The sequence below is a fragment of the Mesoplodon mirus genome, assembly GCF_964341445.2.
Source record: "Mesoplodon mirus genome assembly, chromosome: 12".
NCBI classification, from domain to species: Eukaryota; Metazoa; Chordata; class Mammalia; order Artiodactyla; family Ziphiidae; genus Mesoplodon; species Mesoplodon mirus.
The window spans coordinates 1,094,760-1,119,094 of NC_138988.1; the positions used below are offsets into that span (position 1 = coordinate 1,094,760).

At 60.9% G+C, this 24,335-nt stretch overlaps 1 protein-coding gene and 1 long non-coding RNA gene across 2 annotated transcripts; one reads left to right on the plus strand and one right to left on the minus strand.

Annotated features, from left to right (window-relative positions):
- The first annotated feature begins 2,308 nt into the window (after positions 1–2,308).
- LOC309813379 lies at positions 2,309–13,965 on the plus strand. Its single transcript, XR_014295492.1, has 3 exons — positions 2,309–2,350; positions 7,354–7,430; positions 13,859–13,965. It is a non-coding gene; the product is annotated as an uncharacterized lncRNA (long non-coding RNA).
- Positions 13,966–14,332: 367 nt separating this feature from the next.
- Positions 14,333–23,976, minus strand: TPRA1 (transmembrane protein adipocyte associated 1). Its single transcript, XM_082638954.1, has 11 exons — positions 23,713–23,976; positions 19,123–19,252; positions 18,850–18,982; positions 17,547–17,633; positions 17,388–17,460; positions 17,198–17,277; positions 16,641–16,751; positions 16,480–16,540; positions 16,233–16,335; positions 16,059–16,139; positions 14,333–14,721 (listed from the first exon to the last, which is right to left on the minus strand). The coding sequence occupies exons 2-11, from the start codon at positions 19,233–19,235 to the stop codon at positions 14,478–14,480; spliced, it is 1,086 nt and encodes a 361-aa protein (XP_082495080.1). The 5' UTR covers positions 19,236–19,252; positions 23,713–23,976; the 3' UTR covers positions 14,333–14,477.
- Positions 23,977–24,335: the final 359 nt, after the last annotated feature.

Consider the following 24,335-nt stretch of genomic DNA (forward strand, 5'->3'; position numbering starts at 1 on the left):
TGAGCTGACCTGTGCCCCCCTCCCCAAGGGCTCAGGCCAAGGTCATGGCCAGTGTCCCAGACTGTGGCATGGAGGCCAGCTTCCAGAGAAGGCCGGGACCCAGGCCACCTGATCAAGTGTCTACTTGCCTGAGCGGCAGAGTCCCAGCTTGAGGTCACCTTGACCCCTGACTTATTGAGTCTCTGCCATGTGTCACGCACTCTGGTCCGCTGTGGAGAGCCGGCCAGTGGAGACTGAGACTGGGAGGGGCTGCCCCAGGTCTCCTAGGGGTGTGTGTATTGGGGGAGGGGCATGCAAAGCAGAAACATGCAGGTAGGAATTGGGGCCAGTGGAGATCCGGTGGGGAGGAGCGTCCTGAGGAAGGTACCGTTAGAAAGGCGTGGGGCGGGGTGGGGCTGGGGGGCGTGAGTCCCGGGAAGGGCATGGGGGGAGGGTAGGTAGTGCCTGCGCAGGGAGCTTTGAGACTGTGCTGGAAACGGCAGAAGAGCGATGTGCGGACCTCAGGAGAAGTCGGCGGAGGAGGTGACGTCAGCCGGGCAGGGCCTCTGCAGGTCTGCAAGCCACCGCATCGGGATTCTATTTTAAGGTGACATGAGCCCCGGTGGGTTCCAAGGCAGCTCAGCGGTGGGCGGCGGGGGGGCTATTTCACTGCGAGGCCCGCGGCAGGCCCCGCCCTGCCCTGGCTCTGACTCCAAGCCCACAGCTCCAGGCAAGAAGATGAAGCCGGAGGGAGGACCTGGGGGCCGGTGGAGGGAACGGGCTGGGGTCTGGGGATGTGGGCGCGAGGTGGGGTCGGGGTGGGGCACAGGTTGGGGCCTGGGTGGGATACCAGGTGAGGACCGGGGTGCGGACACAGGCCGGGGTGCCGAGGGCGCAGCAGGGCGGTGCCGGTGCACCGGAGCAGCAGCGCGCCTGCCCGACCCTCGGGGTCCGAGCGGAGGGTCCGCGGGCCTGGGCCCGGGTCTGCCCCGTCAGCTGCAGCCCCGCAGCCCCGTGGCGGAGCGAGCGCGCCGTGGCCGGTGCGACACCGCCCCCTGCCGGCCGCGCCAAGCATCGCCCCGCTCTGCGCCCGGAGGGCTGCGGGGCCGCGGGGGGGCGCGCAGGACGTGAGAACCACGCCGAGCTGCGAGGCGAGCGCGAGGAGGAGGCGCGCCCTGTCGCCCCGGACAGCCTCTCCTGCCCTGGGTCTCGTTCACAGCGGGGCGTGCCAGGGTCACGCAGTGGGAGTGGCAGCGCTGTCCACGCAGGCCTGCAGGCTGCACAATCTCTGAGCCTCAGTTTCCTCGTCTGTAAAAAGGGGTCATCGTACCCGCACCTGCCTTAGAGACTTCACCTCTCAGACCTTTAAACCCCCTGCCGGAAAAGCGCAAGTGCTAAATTCTCCAACAATTTCTAGACAGTTTTCGTCTAAATCTGCCTTTTTCGTTCATTTTCTCTTAGCTCTGGAGCGAAAAACAAGTGACACTGAACTGCAGAGTCTGGTACGTAAAGGTTGTGCATTTTGAGAAGCCAAGGATCCTCCAAAGTCAAGCAGCTTTTAGCCTATGAAAAGGTGTCCGGACGGCTAAAAATTTAAAATGCACTTAAAACAAAAGGAAAAAAAAAAGTCAAAAGATAAATGACAAACTGGGGGAAGTGTTTGCAACTCACATCACAGAAGTCTAATATGGGAATCAGCATACTTTCCCTGTAAAGGGCCACGTGGTAAATACTGTCCGCTTCCAGGCCACAGGCTCTACTCAACTGTGCTCCAGGGGAATTTTATTTATTAAAAACATAATAAGCCAGTGGGCCTGATTTAGCCCACAGGCCATAGTCCGGTCTCATTTAACCAATATATGAAGAGGTCCTAGAAATCAAGAAGAGACAACCCAATAAAAAATGGGGAGAAAACATTAATAGACGGTTTTTAAAAAAGGAAACTCAAAGGCCCTGAACCATTGTGACAAATGCCTGACCTCACGTGTGATAAGAGAAACGGAAATGAAGGACCCAGAGATACCCTGCTTCCCACCAGTACTCACTTCCATCAGGTGCACACACACCGACTTGGCGACGCCGTGGGAAACAGGGCCCTGCCGTGTCGCTGGTGGGAGCACGCAGCAGGCACCCTCGGGGGGGACGCTGTTTGTCCATCAGGCTTTTCGCCGACCCAGCAACCCACGCCAACCCTGGCCCCTGCAGGCAGAGCCGGGTACCATGTTGCCAACGTTACATCAGGAGGGCCACTGCTGCTGTGTTTGTGATGGTGAAATCACAACCCACCAGGGAGCCGTATAGAAACACTGCCTCGGACGCCCCCGGGGTAATAGTACGCAGCTGTTAACGGCAACGAGGAGACTCCTGGCAGGTAAGGGGAGATCTACGTGCCGGTAGACGTTAAGGGAAAAAACCGACGTGCAGAGGTGGGTGTGGGAGTAGGAGGCCTGTTGGTATGTGCTTGTACTTGTGTAAAGAAACACTAGAAGGATCCCTGAGAAACCGGGTAGGTGTGCAGCCGTCTGGGCAGCGGCGGTCAGGTGCAGGAAGGAGAGAGAGTACTCAGTGTTGATCATTGACGCTTTGAAGCCCTGAGAGGATGGATATTCTAGTCGGAAGTTTAAAACTTTAAAGTCAGTGCATGTGGCTTTGTTGGAGCGAGGGGAAGGGCCCGAGCACAGGAGACTGTGTACAGGATGCTACGGTTTGTGGGGGAAAGGCACACTCCCTGATGTGTGGAGCTGCTTTGGAAGGACAGCCCGTCCCCACAAGACGCTGCCGCGGTGGCCTCTGGGAGGAGCTCGGCCAGGGCTGGAGGGAGACACCCTTCACCGCTGATCCGTTTGGATGGGTGGATTAGCATTTTCTTTATTTATTTTGACCATATACATGTTTTGAGGTTTTCGAATCAAAAAAAAGAATAAGTGGATGGGAGCCCACGGGCTGCTGAAATAATGCAGCAGCTCCCCAGCGTGGGCTGCGCCTCGAGCTGGGCTCTGTTCTAGGGTTTGCACATGCTGAGCAAGTACCACCGCCTCCCTTTTATAGCTGCCTCCCTTTTATAGCTGAGGAGACGGAGGCCTGGAGATGTCAGGGCCTCGCGAGGTCAGGGCCTCGCCTGGCAGCACACACTGGCAGGCATGCTGCCCATCGAGTCCCCAAGACGCCCCCAGGCCGGGTGGAAAACAGACGCGGTCCCACCCTGCTCAGCACCGGAGTTCCCTCTGTAGAAACCTCCCAATGGGTTGCCCTACCTCCCAGGACAGGAAGCTCACCACCTTACAAGCAGGGGATTCCATGGCCAGTTGGTGCCGTTAAAAAGCTCCTCCTGGGCTTCCCTGGTGGCGCAGTGGTTGAGGATCCGCCTGCCGATTCAGGGGACACAGGTTCGTGCCCCGGTCCGGGAAGATCCCACATGCCACGGAGCGGCTGGGCCCGTGAGCCATGGCCGCTGAGCCTGCACGTCCACAATAGGAGAGGCCACGACAGTGAGAGGCCCGTGTACTCCGCAGTTGCGCTTCCCCGCCCCTGTGTCTGCCCTGGGGGCCACCTGCTCCTCTGTCAGGGAAGCCGCACGGGCACGCGGAGGCCAGAGCAGCTGGCGCCGGGCCTCAGGCTGCGCGGCCCCTTCCCTCCCAGCGCCGCCGTGGATAACACGCGCCTTCCACACGAGCGCTGAGCTTCATGGGACGGTGCCAGCCCACAGGCAGCCTCCAGCCCGTCCCTCCTCTTTGCTCCCTGCTTTGGCCGTGTTAACCTCTGGTCTTGCCTACATTAACCGAGACTGGGCCTACCTCAGGGCCTTTTCACTTACTGTGCCTGCTCTGTGGAAAGCTCTGTGTCTGCGTCTTCCCGTCCCCAGCCTCAGAGCAGGAATGTGACGTCCTTGGAGAGGCCTGAGCACTCTAGCTGGTCCTGTTCCCCGCCCGTTCCCTTTCCCATCTTCCCATTTCATCCTGGAATTGTCTCGCTTATTTCTTTGTTATCTGTGTCCCCTGGCTCCGGAGGACGAGGACTTTGGGGATCCCAGTGTCTGGGACGGTGCCTGGCACATGCTGGGTGTTCATGAAATACACGAGTGCGTGGACGAGTGCAGGGCCCACCGGCTCCCGTGTGCGGGTACGAGCCGGGAGGGGCCGCAGGTCTGAGTGTCTGTCTCTGGGGTCTGTCGCCAGCCCTGCCCTTTCACCCCCTGCTCCCCTGCCCGCCACGCAGGGCAGAGGTGAGGCCACGAGGCCACCCTCCCAGAGAGACATCAGGGCTCTGAATTCCGTTTAAACCAGTTTAGTTGCCTCATTGCTCTGCTCTTCGGTGCAGCTGGTTCAGAGAAGCGGCTCTGCGGCCGCCGGGCCAGCCTAGCAGAGACTTGGCAGCTCGGCCAGAGGGCACTGAAGAGGCGGAGCACCGGGCGGCCACCGCTCCCTGCCGCCCCCCCCGGCCCCCCCCCCCGAGCTGAGCCTGGCACGGAGAGCACGTGTGGGCCCGCGGGCGCCGCTCGGGCGTCGGCGTGAGCAGGAGCTGGTGCTCCCGTGTTCGGACGCCCCTGCTGTGTGCTAACCTGAGACGTGTGTGCTTCCTTCTTCCTTAATGTTTCAGTCATGCTTTCGAACAGGGAGCACGTGCAAACAACGTTTCGATTCAAGGTGTGGACGGGTTTGCAGCTTCCACGGGCCTCCCTTTTTCCACCCTGATCCCGGACACCTGTCCCCGCCCCAGACATGGGCCGTTGTGTGTCCTGCACGTCCTCCCAGAGACGTGCGTGCGTGAAGGCTGGTCTATACAAAATGATCACGCACCATAAACACTGTTCTGCTTTGTCCCCCACTTACTGTATCGTGGAGTCTGTTCCTCGCCCGGTGTTCCTGGGGGCCCTCCCCGGTCGCAGTGGCGGCAGCGTCCCCGCCGGACACCACGGCTGCCCCAGCCACCTGCCTTTAAGGCAACGTTGTGACCTCAGTCTTCATTCACAACGCATGGTCGCACACGGGGGGTAGGTGTGTGCAGACTTCATATTCATCTTCCAATTCGGGTTTGTTTTTCTAACCCACAAAGCGTCACTCGCTTCCTGCGGGGACAGAAAGCCCCACAGCCCTGCTTGTCACTGGTCCTGACTTGCTTTACCCAGATGGGCTCAGAGCATTTAGACGGTTCTCAAGCTGCGGCCTTTCTTTCACGTGACGGTAAACAAGGCTGCTCTTCCCGAGGAAGGGAACCGCCTGCCTTTGGTCCGAGGGCTGAGCGCCGTCGTGCTCCCCTGCCACGCTGGAATCCAGAGCACTGCCAGCTTATGAGCTGCACCGCAGGGAGACTCCCCGAAGCTGGGTCTCGGCCCACATCCTCCATTCTGTCCTTCGGGCAGCTTCCCAGAAGTGGAATTTCTCGCTCAAGGGGCGTGTACTTTGTTGTGGGGAGAGCTGCACATTTTTGAAGTGCGTGTGTGTTTCTGTTGTGTGTCTCTGGGCCGGTGCCCGCAGGCTCATGCAGGTTCCCCCGCAAACCTGCAGCTGCCGTGGCTTTGCACCCCGGGCGTGTGTGCTCGCCCTCCACCCTGTCTCAGAGCCGCCGCCTCTGCCCGAGAGCTGGGAGAATACACCAGCGTCTCCGCACCTGCAACTGCCCGTCCCTGCGGACTCGGTGCTGGAGGGGCTGCAGACCTCACCCTGGCCCCTGAGCTGGGCCAGCTCTCCTCTGCCCTGGGTCCTCCCGGTAACCAGGGTCAGACACCCAGCCAGACTGGCCTTACGACATGGGGAGAAGCCCATGTCATGCAAGTCCAGGGCCTCAGGCCCCTGTGGATGCGAGCATTGAAAGAAGTCGCCCGGAATCTGCACCTGTCCCTCCGTTCTGGTTTGCTGTGTGCTCTCGGGCCAGCCTCCCGTGTGGAGGCAGAGGCACCCGCAGTGAAGGGAGGTTGTTTGAAGCTGAGCCCGAACCTCCACCGCAGGCGACGCTCCCAGCCCCAGGTGCTCTCAGGCTGGATGTCTGTGCTCCAGTGAACTCCTACTCATCCTGCAAAACTTACCCAGTGTCACCTCCTCAGGGCAGCCTTCCCTGGCTCCCACTGGCAAGGCTGGCCCAGGATGACCCATCTCTGCCCTCTGAGCATCCATCGTCTATCAATGCTCTGCTCATAACCCTTCATTCCACGAGAGGGAACTTAGGATGAGGACATTTTGATCACCTAAGGGATCATTTCATTAATTCATTCATTCAACCAGTATATACTGACCACTTACCAAGGACAGGGTCTTGTGTCGGGGCCCCCAACAGAAATCGCAGTAACCAGATACCATCACAAACAGATTCAGCTCTACAAAGGCAGTGCGTGAAGGAGAGGCAGCGTAATACAGTGGTGGAGACACGGGCCTGAGCCCCACTGCCTGGGTCAGAGCCACAGCTCCACCGCTTTCCAGAGGTAGGAGCCTGGCCAGGTCACCAAACCTCTAAGCCTCAGGTTTATCATCTGTAAAATAGGGACAATAATAGCACCTGGGGAATTCAATGTCTCAAGGATTAAGGGGGCCACCGGAGGTGCAGGACCTTCCAGCAGCCTGGCGTGTGGGGCAGGAGCTACACACGTGGCTCTTCTGCAGACACCTGAGTGCAGCTTAAATAAATAAATAAAGATGACAGTACTGAATGTGCACTAAAATTCCAAATAAAACGTTTTCAAATATGTAAATGAATCTTGAGCTGGGTCTCTTTTTTTTTTAATTTATTTATCTTTGGCTCCGTTGGGTCTTTGTTGCTGTGCGTAGGCTTTCTCTAGTTGCGGTGAGCGGGGGCTACTCTTCGTTGTGGTGCACGGGCTTCTCATTGAGGTGGCTTCTCTTGCTGCGGAGCACAGGCTCTAGGCACGCCGGCTCAGTAGTTGTGGCTTGTGGGCTCTAGAGCGCAGGTTCAGTAGTCGTGGCGTGTGGGCTTAGCCGCCCCGCAGCATGTGGCTTCTTCCTGGACCAGGGCTCGAACCTGTGTCCCCTGCATTGGCAGGAGGATCCTTAACCACTGTGCCACCAGGGAAGCCCGAGCTGGGTCTTTTACACCAATATATCAGGTGTCATGCCTGAGAGAGCTAAATACAACGCCTGACTGGGACTTTGTTTCCCGGACCAGGCCTTTGGGTTGTTGATGTTGTTGGCGGGTGAGCCCCGGCGGCAGGGGCAGCGAGAAGAGCGCGTGGAGGCCGCTGATTCTAGTGTCGCGTGGGAAGTTCCCAGGCCAAGTCGCCAAGCTGAATTAGAGTTCACAGCTGGAGCCAAAGTAATACCCCCTACAATTCCTGATGAATTTAACTCAATGGCTGTAAAACAACATGACTTGGTAACCATAAAAGTTCACAGCCACGAGCAATCTCCTTCCGTCCGTGTCTGGCAGGTTAGCGCTGGGAAGCTCGGAGTCACAGGGGCCCACAGACCAGGGTGCTGGAGCCCAGCCAGGGAGGTAGGCTCCAGGTAAGGCAGGTGAGGAGGGCGGGGCCTCTGGGGGGGTCTTGCTGAGGCCTCTGGGAGCTGGGGGCGGGGACCGGGGGAGGGCACAGAGGGACAGAATCGGAGCTGCATTTTTAAAGAGCCTCTGGCTTCAGCCTGCAGAGGGGATGGGAGGGGTGCGGTGGTGGCGTGGACGACGCCATAGCTGGAAGTAGAATGCACGGGACCTGGTGACAGGATGGATGTGGCGGTGAGGGGCGGGCGGTGTCAGGAGGCCCTTTAAGGCCTGGCTTCTGGAGCTGGGGGGCAGGGATCCCCTTTGCAGCGGTGGCAGCGTGCTCTCCTTAGCAGGGGGCCAGCTGGCGTTGGGGAGGGGCATGTCACAGGTGAGCCCACCTCCCAGTTTTCTGGGGAAAAGTCCCGCTTTATACCTAGGGTCTCTGTGTAATTATGATTGTGCCCCCTTTCAAAAGGGTCCCTGTTTTCCTCTGAATAATACATAAATATAAGTAAATAACAAACAGATGAATAGATGAGGAGAAGAGGTTCCTCGCAGTGGCAGCAACCTGGCAGCCTGTGGTCCTGAACTAGATTCTGTTGCCGTAAAGGACATGACGGGGACCATCGGCAAAGCGTGTGTGGGGTCTGAGGCTTGCACGGTTCTGTCGTATCCGTGCGCTTTCCTGACGTGAGTGCTGGCGTAGCGGTCACGCAGGAGGAGTGTCCGTTTGAGGGAAACACACAAGAAAGCATCCGTGGTGCTGGGCATCGTGTCGCCCGTGGCCCTCAGGTGGCCCAGGGGAAGTTCTTTGTTCCTCTTCTGTGCGTCTGCACCTGAGACCCGGCGGGTAAAGGTCGTTCTGGGAAGCAGAGTCTGCCCTGCACCGGGCTCCCTGACTTCCTGCCTCTGCACCCCGGCCCTCCCCAAGCCTCGAAAAGGATTCCCTGCTCAGGTGCTCAGTGTCCCCAGTGGGACGGGATCAGAGAGGTCAGGTCTGTGACACGCCTTCAGCGACCCCCAGCGGCCGAGGGGTCAGGCTGCGGCTGTTCTGAGTTGTGCCGAGAATTCCAGGAGCACGAACGTCCTCTGGGGGCCCACGAGCAGGGCCGGTCAGCACATCTCCGCGGCCACGTGTGCGATCACTGTGCCACCGGCGCCCCAGAAAGTGGGGAGGAGCCACGCAGCTGCCACAGCCCCGCTGGGCCCCGCCCTGGCGTCCAGGCCATGCCCCGTCCTGAGCTGTTTGGTCTCAGGACTTCTTTACACTCACAACCATTGAGGGCCTCGAAGAGCTTTTGTGGCTGTGAGTTTTGCCTTCCAACATTTACATATTCAAAATTATATACTCAAAGTTTAATTTCAATAACAACCGTGCCTTCGGCCATCAGAGCTATGACGTTACCACACGCTGGTCTGGAAAATTCTACGGTGCACTCGTGAGAGGATGAGAAAGGCTGGAATATCTCACACTACTACAAAGATGGCTTTGACCTCAGGGACCCCTAGAAGGGTCTCAGAAGCCCTGAGGGGTGAGGACCCCAGTGTGAGAGCCCCTGGCCTGTGCCCTGATCACCACCATCGACTACCGGGAGAAGATTGGAGCTGCAGACGCGGATGCCCATAACCCCAGCAGCTCCGTCCTCTGGATCCACCCGAGAGCCCCCTGAGGGGCATGTGGGAACCAGTCAGAGGTGGGACGTGCATCGGGACACCGCTCGCTTTCACGGTTTGGAAACAACCTGAAAGATAGAATTGACAAGTAGACGATGCTCTGTTTACACAACAGAGTGCTGCAGGAAGTATCAAGGTAGGAAAAGTCCCCCCCACAAAACTGAGTGAAAAAAATCAAGTCGGGGAAGAAGAGTTCAGAATGAAGCCGGTGGATTGACTCAAAGCACATTGTTTGCAGACACACATACGTGTGCTGCGGCGATAAACACGAAGTTCAAGACGGCGGGAAAGTGGTTCCCCGGGGGTTGGGGCAGAGTCAGCAGGGAGGCTACACGGGGGCTTTCGCTGTATCCATGACGCTAAATTCATAAAGTTGTTTTCAAAACACTATCCAGGGACTGTGGGGAAATGGAAGACAGACGAGCTGGCGGTGCGTCACCAGCTACCGGTGGTCTTTGTGTCCCCGGGTACGTGGCGGAGACCACCAGCTGCCTCCCTGACACCACTTTTCTTTCTTTCTCACTGATCTATTGGGGGCAGCATGTACCAGCTCAGAAAAGAAAAGGAAACCCTGCCGTGTTCAGCCTCCCTTGCGGCACGGCGGCCACCAGGGCACACGGCAGTTATTCAGCGCGGCCTGCGGGAAGCTCCTCAGGCACGGGACAGTGGCAGCCCTGGCTTTCCTCCCCCACCTCTTCCTGCCCATGGGCCCCCTGTGTTTATGAGGATGATGAGAGCCAGAGTTTGGAGTCAGATCTTAAGGGGAAGAGCAGGAATGTTCCGGAAGGCCACCCTCACTGGGGCTGTTGGATGACTCCAGGGGCGTGCTACCACCCATACCAGGCAGACCAACTCGGGGCAGCCCTGGGCCCCCGTCCAGGGCAGGCCCGGCCCCAGGGAGGACCATGTCTTCAGGGCGGCTCTCCAATCTTCCCCTGGAATTGGGCCCACTTTCCCGATTCGACCCCAGCCAAGTGGAACTGATTCTGCGTCCCGGGGCCTCCTGAGTGCCTAACGAGATCTTGACTGCAGCCCAGCTTTAAACACTCTTCACGGTGGGTGGTGATTGGGTCTTGATTTGCTGAATGATTCAGCTGAGTCACCACCTGCAAACAATATGAGAAAGAAAACGCTGGCCACGCTCGGGCGCCCAGCGCAGCCTCTGCTCTGCGGGCCGATGGCACGGGCCGCTCCCCACAGGCGGCTCCGGCGCCCCGGAAGGTCCTGCCTGGAAGGGAGCTGCTCGGTGCCAGGCCCTGAACAGGGTGGGCCTGGGGGCTGCATGGAGGCCAAGGAGGCACGGCGGCACCACGTTCCAGTGGGGGATCCGCCCGCGAGGGGCCTGCTAGGGTCACAGGTGAGGAACAGCAGAGCTGGACCAGGAGCCGGCTGGGGTGCCGTGTGGCCGAACGGACCCAGCGCTGCCACAAACACCAGGGGCTCCCTGTACCCCCAGGCAGCCCACTAGGGGTCCTCTGCACCGCCCCCAGACTGGCCTGGAGTCTGATGGCCCCAGCAACAAGGCTCGGAGCCCGTCTCCTGAGGGAGGTGCGTCTGTGAGTCTGGGCAGCAGGCACAGGGCTGGAGGCCTGGGGTCAGATGGCATCCGCCTCTGGTGGCCGTGTGACCTCTGTCCCTCTGCTGCTCGGTCTGTAAAGGGGGCATTGTGTCAGTGTGGGGTCCTGAACACAGGGCCTCGGGATGTGACTGTATGTGGAGACGGGGGCGTTTAAGGAGTCGTTAAACGTAAATGGGGCCATCAGGGTGGGCTGTAATCCAATCTGTGTCCTCATGGGCACAGGGACACCAGGAATGTGCACACACAGAGGACACGGCCAGCACGCCTAGGACAGAGGCCTTGGGAAAAGCCAACCCTTGGTCTTGGAGGTCCAGCCCCTAGAACTGTGAGCAACGGATGTCTGTGGTTCAAGCCCCGCCCCCGTCCATGGAATCCATTATAGCAGCCGAGCAGACAAACACACCGTGGGTCCCGGGTCGCCCTGTCACCTCCAGGGCTCCTGGCCACAGGACCTGCAGGTTTCAGAGCTGCACTGTGTCAGAGCCACACCCGGGCTGGGGGACCCTCTGCAGCAGCGGAGCACTCTGTGCCCTAAACCCACAGGGGAGCCATCTTATCTGCAGCCTGGCCTCACCCGTGCCTGGTCCCCAGTGCTCGGGGATAGAAGGACCTCACTCCACAGGGAATCCCACCTGTGTCTTCCCACAAGCCCCTGCTGCCTCTGTAGCCCAAGCCATCTGGAAACAAAGTCAGAGGTCGTCCACCAGCCACAGGCTCCCTCAACAAATAAGCCCAGGCCCCAACTCCCTCTGGTGGGGAGGGAGGAGGGTGGGCTCAGGAAGGAAAAGACACAAATTGGTGTCTGGAAATATCCTATCTCCCTCATGTGCCCCCATCGGGGGACACATTAGGATTTTCACGTGTTTCCCTTAGTATCGGGATTGCCGTAAACAAGATAGTCTTTCTCTCGTGTATGAGAGTTCTGTTCTATCGTGCAGTAGCGCTGTGCTGGTACGGCAGTGCCATCGTCATTAGGGACAGGGCTTGTTTTGTTGTTCTGTCTGACCATCCTTGTTGACTAGCTTCCCAGAGTCACCTCATCGTCCAGGCTGGCTGCTGGAGTCCGTCATCACATCTGCATTCCAGGAAGCAGGAAGGAGAAGGCAGGAGGACACAGGAGCACATCTCCGAGCTCCGTCAGCCCCCTTGAAGCAGCCTGTGCTGAAGAAATCTCATACTCCTGCTAACATCCCAAGGACCGGGACTTAGTCACCTGAGTGAATGTAAAGGGGCTGGAATGTCACTTTCTATCTGGTGCTTCACTGACCCTCCAAACATCCTGATGCAGTTACTGAGGAAGGGAAAATGAATATCACGTGGCCACTGGTCACCCGCAGCCCTGTGTCACTGATGAGGAAACCGAGGGTCAGAGAGGCATGATGTCAAGGTCCACAGGCTGTGAACAGCAGGAGGCCGTAAGATTGGAACGTGGAGCCAATATGGTGGACTCGTCATCCAGAATGCCCCACCTCCTGGCCACTCTTCGGCATGAGGTCTGTTCCCACCCAGACTCAGCACACGGGGTGTGGTTCCAGCAGAACAGACATGAGCACGGACTTGTGGAACAACGAGAATTTGAACAGCACACGGCACTGGTGAGGCTGTGCTCAGAGGGGTCAAAGCTGGTACAGCCTCTTTGAAGGGTGTGTCGGTTCAGATTAGGTTCGATTATCAGTGAGAGAAAAGTCCAAAGTGGTTTAAGAAAGACAGATGTTTACTCCTCTCTCACATCCAACAAGTCGTCCAAAGGAGGAAGTCCAAGGCTGTTACGGGTGCCCTAGTGTCGGGGACCTCGTCTGCTTCTACCTTGTCGCTCTGCCATGAGAGGCTCCCATTCCAAGATCCCCCGATGATTCAAGATGGCTGCTACAACTCCAGCCATTACAACCACATCCCAGTTTGCAAGAAAGAAAAGCCTCTCCTTTCTCTTCAAGGAAGTTGCGCACACACTTACATCCCACTGGCCAGGACCTGCAAGGAAGGCTGGACAGTGTAGTCTTTGTTCCAGGCAGCTGTGTATCCAGCTGCAAACCAGGCATCCTACGACAGCGGAAGAAAAGGAGAACACGTACTGGAGGACAGCGATTAGTCTCTGCCGGAAGACTGCGAGACTAATGAGCTAACTAGTGAAGGCTGTGCTCCAGCAATGCCACCCGTGTGAGTTACTTGTAAGGACTTTGGTTGCTGCATTGCTTGTTGTTGCGAAACATATTAGGAACCAAGGTCCCTCCCAAGGGGACTGGGTAAATCAATTGCCACGTATCCAGAACGTTCGCAGTTCTCCCACCTGACGTGGAATGAGCCCAAGACCAGGTGTTAGCGTGGGAAACGAGCTACAGACATTCACGCTCCCAAACTAGGGGTGACGTGCATACACGCGTGTGAACACGGGTGCTCCTGGAAGGTTAGGAAGACCCCGGCCTTGCGGTGCCTCTGGGGAGGGGGTTAGGGAGACGGGGTCAGAGCAGCGGAGGCTCCCCCCAGCCTCCACGGTCCACCAGCTGCCCTGCAGCCGGCGCCAGGCCTCCTTTGCTGCCCCCTCCACCGAGTCATCACACGGAGCCAACGCAGGCTGCCGCCGTGCTGTCCTAGACACAGCCCGTCAACGCTGCCGAGGGCGAACCCAGCTCTGGATCTGAGGATCGCTTCCTCCCTGTCTGGCCCCCCACACCTGCCCGGCTCGGAATGCCCCGCTGGCTGCCCCCCGCACCTGACAGGCTTCTGTGGGAGCTGTGGGGTGGCAGCCAGGCAGGGCACAGCGAGGAGCCTGCAGGAGCCCCCTGGCGGCCCCACGGGCCCCGGAGTCCAGCTCGCTGGCTGTGCCCACGCCTGCTGACAGCCCTGGATCCGGGGAGCCTGGCCGCTGGTCCCCCAGTCGTGAGCCGTGTTGGAGCTGGCGCCCTCGGTGCCCTCCTGAGAAAGAAGGTGGGCAGTAGAGGTGGAGCACAGCCTGGCCCTCAGCACCCCAGGGCCCCGGGCTTTATTCGGACCTGTCCCCGCTTTCAGCTCATCACATCCACGATTATAAACATCAGTCCCCGCATCCTACTTTCCGAGGGCCTACTATGTGCCGAGCAGTATTCTAGTGCCTAAAAATAACTCCTGTGGTCACCGTCGCTCCACCACCACGTGCCCCACCTGCACTCTGCTAATCCTCACAAACGTCCCTGCGAGCCAGGCCTTCTTATCCCCATTTCACAGACGCGGAAACGGACGCTGCAGGAGGGGAAGTGCTGCCCGGGATAACAGAGCGTGAGGGGCAGACAGGACAGCGCACAGGAACCACACTTCTTTCCAGGGCCGTCCCCTCCGCTCCGACAGGGCCTCGCAGCAGGTACGCCGGGCTCCCGGCGCAGAGGGGCACCCCGGCCCCGGAATCCCCGCACAGCCTTCACGTCAACACCCTCTGCTCCTTTTCCTTTTTATTAGAAAACAGATCAAGAAAATATACACACTTCAGCCCATCCGCCAGAGTGGGCTTTGTGGGGGGGTGGTTGCGGAGGATGAGGAGGATCAGACCAGTCCTGGGGGCCCAGGCTGCAGGGAGGTGCCCTCGGCCAGCCTAGCCAGGCCTGGCCCTGAGACAGCAAAGTCGGAGCCCAGTCGCCGAGCAAGGTGGGGGCAGGTGGGAGGGGGAGGCGGCCTCCAGCTGAAGCAGAGGTGGCCGCAGGCAAGTGGGGGACAGAGGGCAGGACAGGGCCTGCACGGCTGCTGCCCACGCACGGGCCTGACCCCCTGTCCTCCTGTGCCAGGGGCTCTGCACTCCCCAGCCGCTCCTCCACAGGCCCCCAGGCCCCCCCGCCCTCCCGGGGCAGCCAGGCTAGGCGTTGATGGCCTTCCAGCGCTCGCTGTCCGTGCGGTTGATGCTGCCAGTGTGGCAAGGCATGGAAGCCACATCGTCCAGGTAGGCCACGCCCCCGGCCGAGTCGAACTGCGTGCTGGCGGCCATCGCTGCCTCTAGGCCCTCCCGCCGGGCCACCGCATAGGGCTGGGGCAGGTGCATGTCCGGTTCCTCGGTCTCGTCCACTTGGCATTTGTAGGAGAAGAGGATCTTGGGCTCCGAGCTGGAGGGCAGGAGAGGCAGGGGAGCCCCACTGTGGGTCAGGAAAGGCCTTCCTCGCTGGGGCTGGGCAACGAGGCATCAGACATGGCAAGAAGCGTGCTGACGGCCCCCTGACACCCACCCCGCGAGGTCCCCTCCCTTGCTTTGATGTTGGAGTCCACTGGGACACCGGTATTAAAACCGGCCCTCCTGCTGCAGGCATGTGAGCCTGGCGAGCGCCTGCTTTCTCACCGTAAAATGGGTGGAAGGACTTCGACCCGGGGAAATGATGGGCCTTAAAACAGCACCTGCCCCCAGTGCGGGGCAGACCCGGGCCCAGACCCCTGCCCTGCAGCACTGACTACTGCCCACCAGGTGCCCGCCCGTCCTCAGTCCTCTGGGTAACTGTCCAGGGAGAAAGCATCCCTCCCCATTTACAAAAAGGAGCGTGAGGCCAGGGAGAGAAATCGTGTGCGAGGTCATGCACATCAGGGCTGGGAGGATCCAATCCAATTCTCGCTCCAGAGCCGAGGCACCCCTGCAGCCCACCCTCAGACCCGGCAGGCAGGGAAGGGGGGGCTGGGGGCAGAACGCCTGCTTCCACCACGTCTGAGTCACAGAAGTGCACCCCACCCCACACTCACAGACACACTGGACTCCCCCAACATTGCTCCCCACTCCGGTTGCCCCCAGATGGAACACAAGCTCCGTGAGCTCAGGGGTCTGTGTCTGCCTTGTCCCCTGTTGTGTCTGCGGCTACAGCAGGTGCCGAGGAATGAGCTGACCTATCCTTAAATGAAAGACACAGTGCAGACCAGCAGGCATGGCCTCTCTCGCGGGAAAAGTGTACATGTCTTTGTGTTGTGTGCATAATGTGTATGTCTGTACTTATATATATCTATGCGAACCTATGCGTGCCTGTATGGGTGTGGTATATGCATGCATGTGCGTGTGTGTACATGTGCATATAAATGAATATATGTGTACATGTTTATATGTGTGCACATGCACGTTACACATGTATACGTCTGTATACATGTGTTTATATCTATAGGGGCGCATGCATATGTGTGCGCGCCCGAGTGTGCATGTATATCCGCACGCACGTGCATGTACACACACGTACCCTGTCCGACTCCTCAAGCTCCGGTCCCAGCCTGAGCTGCCCCCCAGCCCCGAGCCCGGAGGCTGGGATGCTGCAGTGGCGGCTGCGCATGTGCAAGAGGCAGAAGGCGTGATCCCGACGGCGGCCACGCGGGGGCGCCCGCAGCCTGGAAGCTGGGGGCGGCCAAGCCCAGAGCGCGACCTGGAACCCCGTCCCCCAGTCCCCCTCCCTGCAGCCCCCGCTGGAGGACTCACCCGAAGAATCCCCGCAGGAAGGCCACGTAGATGAGGGGCGCGAAGAAGCTGAAGTAGAGGAAGGTGGTGGCGTCCACGCAGCTGGGGGGACGGGCGGGTTAGGGCTGCGGCGGAGCGACCCAGCCGGCCCCCGCCCCCTCCCCCTCCCGGCCGCCCCCGGCCCCGGCCGCTTACCAGAGCCCCTCGATGATGTCCGCGCACAGCAGCGCGCTCCCCAGCCCCTGCAGCAGGTTGAGCAGCGCCAGGATGCCCGCGTACACGTAGAAGCTCCTCCGTGCTGCGAGGTGGGCGCGCGTGAGGTCCTGCCCAGGTGTCGGGACCGGACCGGCTCCCTGCTTCCCACCCACACAGAGCTGTCCGCTCCAGGCCACCGCAAGGCCAACAGCCCACCCCGCGCCCAGCCCCGTCCCCAGGCGCTCACAGGGCAGGGAGATGCGCTCCTTCAGCGGGGTCTTGGGGAGCACGACCACCAGAGAGTAGACCTGCGGAGACATTGGCACTGACCAGGACGCAGGGAGCTACTGCCCAGTGCTGAGACCGCTAGCAGGCCGTGCCCGAGGCTCCGGCCATCCCCCAACTCACCAGGAAGAAGAAGCAGGAGCTGACCAGCCAGAACTGGCGGCCCCCGTGCCCGTAGATGTTGAAGTCCTCAGCCGAAAGGTGGGCATCCGGGTACAGGATCTCCAGCGTGCCCTGCAGCGGCGGCCAGGGGAGGGTCTCAGGGGCTCCTGTACCTGGAACGCCCCGTCCCTGGGCTCCCCACCACACCAAGCCCCGCTCTGCCTGGCGCTCAGTCCCCTGCTCTAGCCAGCTCTCTAGCCACGCCCTGCCCCCCAGCTCCAGCCCTCAGGCCCGGGGAGGGGCAGTCCCCAAGTAAGAAAGGGGTCTCTGGACAGACGGGTCTCAGTGGGATCTACAGACCTGCACTCTCCCTACCTGGACTACTTGTTGAAACGGTAGGTTCAAGCTACTGGATCGGAATTGGAGAGGCCCAGGACCTGCCTTGCTAACCAGCCGCCCAGGTGGTTCCTTAGCTGCATTTAAAGTTTGAGCCACTGCACACTCAACTCTGACTCAGGGCCCGAAGGCAGTGGATGCCCAGCCCCGCTGACCCCCGGGGCTGCCTGCCCCCACCTCACCTGGGTGACGGAGTACGCCAGGGCCAGCACCGTGGTGATGGCCAGCACCCGCTTGATGCTCGACTTGCTCTCCAGGTGACCTGGAAGAAACGGGCTGGTCAGTCAGCGGGAGCCAGCCTAGGGAACCACGGTGGGGTCGGCCCCCAGCCGGGGAGGGGCAGGGGAGCCCTGGCCGCGGCAGCAGACGCACCAAAGGCGAGGCCCAGGATGACCACACTCAGCTCGATGGCCAGCAGGAAGAAGCGGGTAATCTCCCACAGGATCTGGACACAGAGTGGGCGGAGCGTCAGCCGGGGGCCGGCTGCTCCCACCCAGTGCCCAGCGGCCCTGCCAGCAGGCCCAGCCCCACCTTATCAGCGACAGTCGCAGCATCTGAGGCGCTGACCGTCATGGACACCACGGCCCGGGCGATGCCCACCAGCGCCACCACGAACACCTGGTGAGCGAGAGAGGGGTCGGGGGGTTGGCGTCGGGGGACAAGAGGTCCGGGAACCGCAGGGCCTGCACCCCGCACCCCACGTCTGCAGGAGCCCTCAATTCCTCAAGAATGGAAGCATTCCACGCTAAACGAGCTGCCTGGGTGGGAGGCAGCGAGGCCTGGCCCTCCCCTCTGGGCCTTGGTTTCCTGGCTACGCTGACAGCCCGGGAAGTCTTGTTAGGCTGACGTGGTGCAGCCAGCCTGCCGGGTTCTAATCCCAGACCTGCCGCTCGCTGCCTCTGGCACCTGTCTGTGCTGCACCTCACCTACGAAATACATGGAGATAGCACCCCGGGGTCCAGCTGGGACTGTCGGTTTCTCAGTCAATACTACCCCGCCGCCGCCCCCCAACCCCAGGCTCCTGGGAGCTTAAGTGCAGTTTTCTGACACACATGAACAAAAGAGCGCAGGTTTGTACACTGTCTTTTGTGCCTTGAAAACCGTGTCCAATCTCAGGGAGGGTGACACCATTCAGGGCCGTGTGCCCACTGTGTGCCAGGCCCCCATGGGGCTGGAGCTCTGCGCAGTCTCACTGGGTGCTCGCGGGAGCACCACAAACTAAAGCAGATCCATGTCGCATCGTGTAGGAGGGCACTGAGGCCCAGAGAGGCCAAGTCGTTGGCCCGTGGTCACTCAGCACAGCTGGGGTTCAGAATGCAGTGGGCTTCCCCTGCCCCAGCCCAGCATCCATTCCCCTTCCCTCTAGTAACCATTCCCCAATTTTCTTCCTGGGACCACCACCCTCCTCAATCCATACGGTCTGGCTGAGCTGACCCCACCGTCCCAGCTCCAAAGTGTCCCTTTCCCTGCTAGTCACAGAGTCTGGCTCGGGGATGAACAGGGGTTCCAAGGTGGGCCACTCAGAGGGGATTCCAGGTCAACACTGCAGCATCAGGAAAGAGGTACTCTTCTGCTGGAGTTGGCTCAGTCAAACAGGGAGGTTAGCTCAGAGCTGCTCTTGGCTACCTCCGATACCTTATGGGGAGAACTCATCTGCGCTAAGGCCAGAGGAGAGCAGAGATGCAGAGAGAGAGAGAGAGAGAGAGAGAAAGACAGTCCTGATGGCATCAGTTAATCCCCTGGATCCAGCGATACCTGAAGCTGCCTTTTCATTACAAAGACAGCTTAAGCCAATTGAAGTTGGGTTTTCTGTCACCAACTGGAATGAACTCACCAGGATATAGAAGGTGATAAAAATGGGGCTGGAGGTGACTCGAATCTTGGCCCGAGCAAACGGAAGCTTCCAGAGCAGGAAGATGAAGAACAGCACGTTGGGGATGAGCAGCAAGAGGTCCCAGTACCGGACCCTGGCAGGTGGGTACAGAGGGCGGCTCACTGGTGGGGTTTTGTCTGCAGCCCACCCGTCTCTCTCTCAAACACACATACACACACATCCAACCCCGGAAACCCCCCGTCACGCAGCCCGGCAGGACTGTGCCGGCCTCACCTAGAGGTGCCGATGTCCTCGTAGAGCAGCAGCAGACAGCGGTGCGGCACGCTGATGTTGGGCGCGGGGGGCGGGGCCCCGCTGGCCCCGATCTCCTCCTCCGGGGTGTCCATCCCGCCAGCAGCCGGCCCTGGGGGGTGAGAGCCGCCACGTGAGCAGCGCAGGGGCTGTGCAGCCCTGGGCCTCTGGTGGGTGGTGGGGGCTGGCAGGTGGGGGGCAGGTGTGGCGCTCCCTCCCACCCAGGTCGCGACCCAGCCCCCGACAGGGGCCTCGCTGTCGGCTGTGTGTCGGGGACCGGACGGCAGCAGCAGCAGCACGTCGCAGGGAGCGCGTGGGCCTGGGTGGCAGTGGGACGTGACAGATGCCAGCATTTTTAAAACGATGACTGAACAGACTGGGCTCCTGACGCGGCGCCCCCATTTCTGGGCCATTCGCGATAGCCCCAGGCGGGAGCAGCCCAAGTGCCCCCGTCAGCAGAACTGACACGTCAACGGGGCATCCGTGTGACCGGTGGAACGCCGCCCAGAAATGAGAGTGACTCCTGCCCTGCGGTGACACGGAGGGCCTGGCAGCCGGGCGCTAAGCACGTCCCGGCCAGCTGTGGGCACGCGGCCTGACCCTACACAGGCACCAGGAGGGGCACCCCGTGGAGGGCCGAGGGCGCGGGGCCAGCCCTGGGGACACGACCCAGTGGCGGGCACGCTGGCGTGCTCCAGTGTCGCGGTTCGTGGAGCCACGCACCTGTGATCCGAGCGGTTTTCCGCGTGGGTTACACTTCAGTAGATTTTAAAAAATGGAAAAGATGAATCGTGTATGCTGAGAGCGCAGGTCTCCCGTTCAGCAAGGAGCAGCCCAGGACACTTCCCGCAGGGTTTGCAGCGAAGCAACAGGATCCCGTGCTCGTGCTGCGCTCACGTCCCTGGACAGCAGGCCTGCAGGGCAGCACCCCGCGGGCCAAGCTGGGGAACGCGAGTGCTGCTCTGCCGAGAGTGGGGAGATTCCGAAGCGGGAGGGCCGAGACGTAGGGCTCAGAATCCCCATCCTTCTCTCCCACAGGCCACCCACCGGCTCTGGGATGGCATCCCCATGGGGAGCCTGAGGATACACCAAGGATGGGAGGTATTACAGGGGAGAACGTGTGCCTGACACAGTAGGTCCAAGGAAAGAAGCTGGTTTCCTCCCTGGTCCCGCACTCTGCACCCTTCCACCGGTGCTGACGTGGCCGAGCACCTGCTATGAGCCGGCGGGTCCAGGTGCCAGGACACACCTGCCCTCTTGGGGCCTTCATTCTCGAAGGGGAGGCCGACAGCCAGCACAAACACCCGTACTTAAAAAGCAAACTTCTCCTAGAGGTAAGTGCTAAGAAGAAAACACAGTCTTGGCCTGTTCAAAGGGCAAAGAGCAGGCTGGAAGAGAGAGGAGAAAGGGTAGGGGCCAGGCCAGCCGGGACCACCATGGTGAGCTCACTTTAAATGCAACAGGAGGGTGTAGGAAGGTGGGCGACGCGGCCCCACTCCCACGTGGAGAGGCTGCTGTGGAGAGGCAGGGAGGCCGAGGAGTGCCCGGCCAGGCTGGCGAGGACAGTGGCTCGACCGGCGGGGGCAGCGGGGGTGGAGTGGAGGGATCTGGGATCCCTTTGGGAGGTCTGGCCAGCAAGACCCGCAGACAGACGCACGTTGGGGTGAGGGGAGAGGGCAGGGCAGGCTGAGGCCGGGGCTCTGGCCCGAGCCTCGGGGCGCCCAGCCCAGTGTCCCTGTGACACTGCCCCCTGCCTCGCTAACAAGGTGCCCCGCTGTTGCAGGACCCTCCTTGATGCCCTGCATTCAGGACAGGGGCCCCTTGCCAGCGCCAGAAGCTGAGCCTCGGCTGCTGTAAGCCAAAGGTTTCAGAGTGGGGGTGGTGTGGCGCAGTGCGGGGCACCTGAGCAGGGCGCAGGGTGCCCATGTGACACAGGTTCGGGGTCCAGGGCTGCCTGATACCCTTCAGGGACCCCACACAGCAGAGAAGCCCGTGGGGATGAATGGGGACAGAAGCAGGGGGGCCGGATAGAGTGGGGAGGGGGGGCGGTCAGAGCGCTTCTCTTGGCCTTGCCTGTCCAGCACCCCATTTTCCTGTGGGGGCACCTCAGCACCCCAGTCCCCATCCACAGGGTTTAGGTACTGCTGACTCCACCCCTCCACAACTCCAGGGAATGTGCACATTGGAGTCCCACGTGGAAGGAAAGCCAACACAGAGGTGAAAGACTGATGGATATAGATCCTGGAGATAGCGCCTTGCAGGAGCCCCTGGATCCAACCACACCTGAAGCTAGATACCTACACCCCCAGGCCGGACTTTTCAGTTACAAAATCCAACAAATTCCCTTTCCTGCGTAGGCCAGTTTGACTTGGAGTTGGGTAGACCTTGGTTGTGCTTCTGGCTCTGCCAGGTTCTTTCTTCATGACCTTGGGGGAGTCTTTCCCCTCTCCGGGTGTCACAGGACAATTACACCCCCCAACAAGGCTGCTGTAAGGATCAAGCAAGACCAGAGAAGTGAATGTCTACAAACGGTCCCACAGAGAAAGGTAACTGCTGCTTTTCTTCCCGGAGGAGGGGCTGGGGGACGTGCAGCAGGGAAGGATCTGGTTCACGGGTCCAAGCGCCACTTGCTGTGGAGTCTGAGGTGAGGAAGGAGAGCGTCAGCTAAGCCCCCTCTACCAAGCCCTGCTGGCTCTGTAATAACTGCAGAGAAGGCTCACGGAGCCCTGCCACCCTGCAGGGAGGTACTTATGTCACCCCCTGCACAGAGCCCGGAGCCGGGCAGCCCAGACTGTCTGTCTCCAGAGCGCAGGCCCCCAACTGGCAACTTGCCAGGGGCCCCTCCGGGGGCCTTGGTCTCTCCACCTGCAGCCGGGTTTGATCCAGAGTGGAGTGTTGGTAACAAGCAGATTCGGGTCAGGCAGGTCTGGGGGCTGAGAGTCTGCATCTCTAACACCCTCCCAGCTGGCACTGCTGCTCTGTTGGCCCCAGAACCACACCTGAGCCACACCAGAATTGCCACTATGTGTCAAAGCTCACAAAATAACTGAAGCCATGATAAAAATGACAATGCACCCTTCCCTGCCCGTGTGCAGTTGAGGCTTTCCACGGGGTCACGTGCTGAGCCACCACACCAGCCTCCAAGAGAGGGGACTGCTAATATCCCATCACACGAGGGGGAAAGAGGCTGAGACGGGTCAGCCTGTGGCCTGTATTCCCCTCTCCCCACCACAGGTGAGCTCCTGGCCTTGCTGGCAGAAGCCCAGGCAGTGGCAAAGTAAGGGGTCTGCAGGCTCAGGAAAGAGGGGATGGTGGGAAGGCTGGCTGAGGGCAGGGGAGGGAGGGGTGAAGCCAGACCAGAGGGATGGGGAAGGGAATTCTCAGAGGGGGAGTTCCTGGGATGCCAAGTGCTCTGGGGCAACCCCTGGCCTCTCAGGACCGGGGAATTTGGAATCTGGGACGTTTCTTCCACCTGGGAAGGACTCTCCTGACCTCACTAACATTCCAGAGGCCTCTTCCCACCCACCCACCCACCTCCCTCCCTCCCTCCCTCCCTCTGTGGGCAGGATGCCAACTGGCTATGGTCCTGCGAACTGGACCTGCTGTGAGACCCTGGGCCAGAAGGACCTTCCCCTCTGTGGGCCTCCGCTTTCCCATCTCTCATCTGTGTAGTGGGACTGACCACCCAGAGCTACTGGATGGGAAACCCTGGGGCAAACAAAACCCTGAGCAGAGAGGCTGCTGCTTAAACGGCTCCCGACCGGGGCTGGTTGATGAGCCTTAAAACCCTGGAACCGAAACAGGGTGAGGAAGACTCCACAGGACAGAGGCCAACCCCCTAATCCTTCAGCCTTGGAGAGCGGGGAGGTGGACCCTGCCAAGAGCCCCCAGGAGGAAGGACAGCCCTGGGCCGTCAAAGTCCAACCTGGCCTCACCCCTGCCAACTGCCCTGACGATTCCCTTCCACTCTGCAGCCCGTCTTTCAGCCTGTTCTCCAAGCTGCTGTGCTGTTCCTACCTCAGGGCCCCGGTGCGTGCTCTTTCCCAGCTGCGTCTCACCATTCGGGCCACCTCCTCTGAGAAGCCCTCCCTGACTATCTCTGTTTGTCTGAAGCGGCCGTCGCTGTGTGTTTGTGGGTTGTCCAGCCCAGGCATCTCATGACCCAGCCCCCCCCCCCAGGACAACAAACGTTGTGAGTGGACAGATGAATGTCCAGCAGAGTGCGGTCCAGCCCTTCTGGGGAGTGGGAGGACCATCTGGGAGGCCCTCGGCCCCGTCCCTACTGCAGCGTGAGGACAGGTCACTCCTCGCTTCTTATCCAGTGGACCCCCGCCCTCTCGGGCCCGGGGAGCCGGAAGTGGGACTCGGCCACTCGCAGGGACGTCTTCCCGCACGACCTGGATCGCAGGGTCCGCAAGACCGGCTTCCCCGGGGACCCAGGACGCCGGCCCTCTGCGCCCCCAGCCCGCTTCTGGGCGGGAGGGTCGCTCCCGGCGGCAGGAGCGGCAGGCGGGACGGGGGCCGCCGGGATCGGTTCCCGCAGCTGGGGCAGGAGAGGGGTCCCCTCCTTACCTGAGGCCCCGACTGCCCATCCGCCGCCCGCCGCGGACCCCGCAAGGCCGCGGGACTCGACCTCCGGCGCTCGGGCCGGGGAGCGTCGCACAAGAGGCGCGGGCGGCTGGCTCCCGCAGACTGAGCGGGCGGGCGGGTAGGGAGACGCCGTCGGGCCAGACACCGAGCGGGCCTCCCGACAGCAGTGACCCGGAAGGCTGGCGCGTCCTTTTCGTTCCGCCGAAACTGCAAAACAGCCACTGTCCCTACTTGCGGCACGGAGGCCCGCCCCCAGCCCGCAGCGGCCTATAGGAATGGGGTTACGCAGAAAAGAGGGCGCCCGTAGCGGGAGGAGCCAATCAGATCCCCAGGGGGCGGGGCGGCTCGCCAACCTCTTAAAGAGACAGCGCACGGCCCTCTCGGCCGCAAGGGGCCTTGTCCTCAGCTGTCCGCGACCTGCGCGCCCCCCCGCGCTCGCCCGCGACCTTTCTCCCGCCGGCGGCAGCCGAGCGTCCGGGGAGGAGCCTTCGCCGCCTGCCTGAGGACCTCTGGTCCCAGGGGACAAGCCCCGCCCGGACCGGCACGTAACCCGCGCACCTGCCCTCGCGGCCGCAGCCAACGCAGTGCTGCACACCCTCCGCCTC

What these genes read in the sequence shown, in the direction of transcription:
- TPRA1 (XM_082638954.1), bottom strand. Translation starts at nt 19,235, where the DNA reads ATGGACACCCCGGAGGAGGAGATCGGGGCCAGCGGGGCCCCGCCCCCC. An exon ending in GAGGACATCGGCACCTCTAG is followed by an intron (nt 18,983 to 19,122) that starts GTGAGGCCGGCA and finishes CCCACCTGCCAG; the next exon opens with GGTCCGGTACTGGGACCTCT. An exon ending in GGAGCGCATCTCCCTGCCCT is followed by an intron (nt 16,336 to 16,479) that starts GTGAGCGCCTGG and finishes CCCACCTCGCAG; the next exon opens with CACGGAGGAGCTTCTACGTG.